Source organism: Trypanosoma theileri (genome assembly GCF_002087225.1).
Source record: "Trypanosoma theileri isolate Edinburgh chromosome Unknown TM35_Tth_17_V1, whole genome shotgun sequence".
Lineage (NCBI taxonomy): Eukaryota > Euglenozoa > Kinetoplastea > Trypanosomatida > Trypanosomatidae > Trypanosoma > Trypanosoma theileri.
This window is the reverse complement of record NW_021639859.1, coordinates 27447-29262: the sequence shown is the minus strand read 5'-3', so window position 1 is coordinate 29262 and position 1816 is coordinate 27447. Positions and strand designations below refer to the sequence as shown.

The following is a 1816-nucleotide window of genomic DNA, read 5'->3' as shown; positions in this document are numbered from 1 at the left end:
AAAAAAAAAAAAAAAAAAAAAAAAAACAGGAAACCAAATTGAGAAAAAGAGAGTGAGAAAGGGAGAAACAGAAATACCAGAGAATAAACATTTTTTACTGAATGATTTTAACATCAAGCGCTGTCGAATACAGTAAAAAAAGGGGAAAAAAGCAGATCTTAGCACTCATTATCACAAAAAGTGATATGAGACAAAATAGCATTAACGATACACATAGTTCCTCACTACTTTAGATACCACGGACGATACTGTGAACTAACAGAAGTTTTCCCGGGTGTTACCCATTGTTTTGAGGTCACCGGACGTTGTTGCTGCCGCATATTAAGTTTTTCTTCTTCTACAAAGTATTTTTTAGCGCGCTCGAATTCGTCATCGGCCCCAAAACTTCTATTGCCCTTTGGACGGCGAACCGGTGTTGTGATGTAACGATTCGACGAAGGCATACCTGACGGTGGGGTAACTGTGCGTCCCCCAGAGAAAGAGGCGGGGGACATGAGATTATTAGAAGGGTGTAGTGCCGGTGGTGTTCGTTGCAGCCTTAAATTTGGTGTTGCTCCAACCACACCCCCGCAAGAAGAAGAAGAACAACGTAGCGGTGTGCTGCCGTCGTGAATGCGCTGTTGAGCACGACGAAGAGTGCCCTCCACAAACACATCACGGCCATCTCGAGTCTGTGTCTGTGAGACGAACTGACCAAGAGGAGTAACGGCATTAGTATCCGGAACAGCAGCAGGAACAGCAGCATCGAAGTCTTTCTCCACACCCAACACGCCCTCTAGTTCAGTAGTCACATCACCAAAGAGCAAAAGAGATGCCTCCAGCATCGCACCATCGTTCTTCTGCAATGAAACCGAGTCAGAGAGGCAATCATGAATCTTTTTTAGTGCCACCGTCTGTTGTGCAGCCGTTAGATTCAGTAAACGTCCTAATTCCATATGGCGATCCGTCGCCCTAACAGACAAAGAGGATGCACGTTTGATAGCAGTAATCAATGACCGTGCAACACTTAAAACACTCTGTGTTTCCTCATCCTCCAACACTGTACGGGGCATTGTACTCCTCAGATCTTCTAACACCACTCCACGCAGAGTATCTAACGATATATGTAATCCAAGAGTATCAACAACACCAGCACCAGCACCAGCATTAAAAGAACTGTCACACATGGCTAATCTTGCTTTCGCTTCCCCCAACTGCTGCGCCAGTTTAACAACCATTGCAGCAATTTCTTGAGAACGTTCGGTAGCACTTGACGCAACTTCCTCCATTAAAGAACAACGTGCACGCAACAAATACACCTCACCAATCAGTAATTGACGAACCTCTGAAGATTCAACTTCAGAATTAAATTTATCAGGAGTAGCTCTGACCCGTCTATCAGACTCAGAAAAAGAATTATGACCACAACTTTCATGCAAAGAAATCTGATTTCTAATAGACTCTGCTTCATTCTTCGCAGAATCCAAAGCCTTCTGCAATGCAGCCACTTTCTTTACCAATCTATCCCGCTCTTTAGCATGCTTGCCTTTCAAAGAATTCATCTCCTCCCGGTGTTGTCTAGAAAGTTCTTCTTTACTCTCCTCCAACTTTGCAACACGATCACTCTCAGCCTTCAGCTTATTCCTTAAAGAAGCCAAGTCCACCCCATGCTGCTTCTGCTGTGCCAAAGACTCTTCCAGTTGTGATAACTCTTCACGGTGGCGCTTCTCAGCACTGCTAGCACTATCTGTTACAGCGCGTTCTGCCCGTTCCGCCCGCTCTGTTGCAATTCTCAGCTCTGTTTGCAGCTGTTCCACCTCCCTGGTGTGCTGATCCT

At 45.2% G+C, this 1816-nt stretch overlaps 1 protein-coding gene across 1 annotated transcript; it reads right to left on the bottom strand.

Moving 5' to 3' along the window:
- Positions 1-224: 224 nt before the first annotated feature.
- Positions 225-1814, bottom strand: TM35_000171150 (uncharacterized protein; the record flags this gene model as incomplete). Its single annotated transcript, XM_029026194.1, has 1 exon — positions 225-1814. A coding segment is annotated over one exon (1590 nt), but the record flags the coding sequence as incomplete, so codon positions are not given.
- Between the last annotated feature and the right edge of the window lie 2 nt (positions 1815-1816).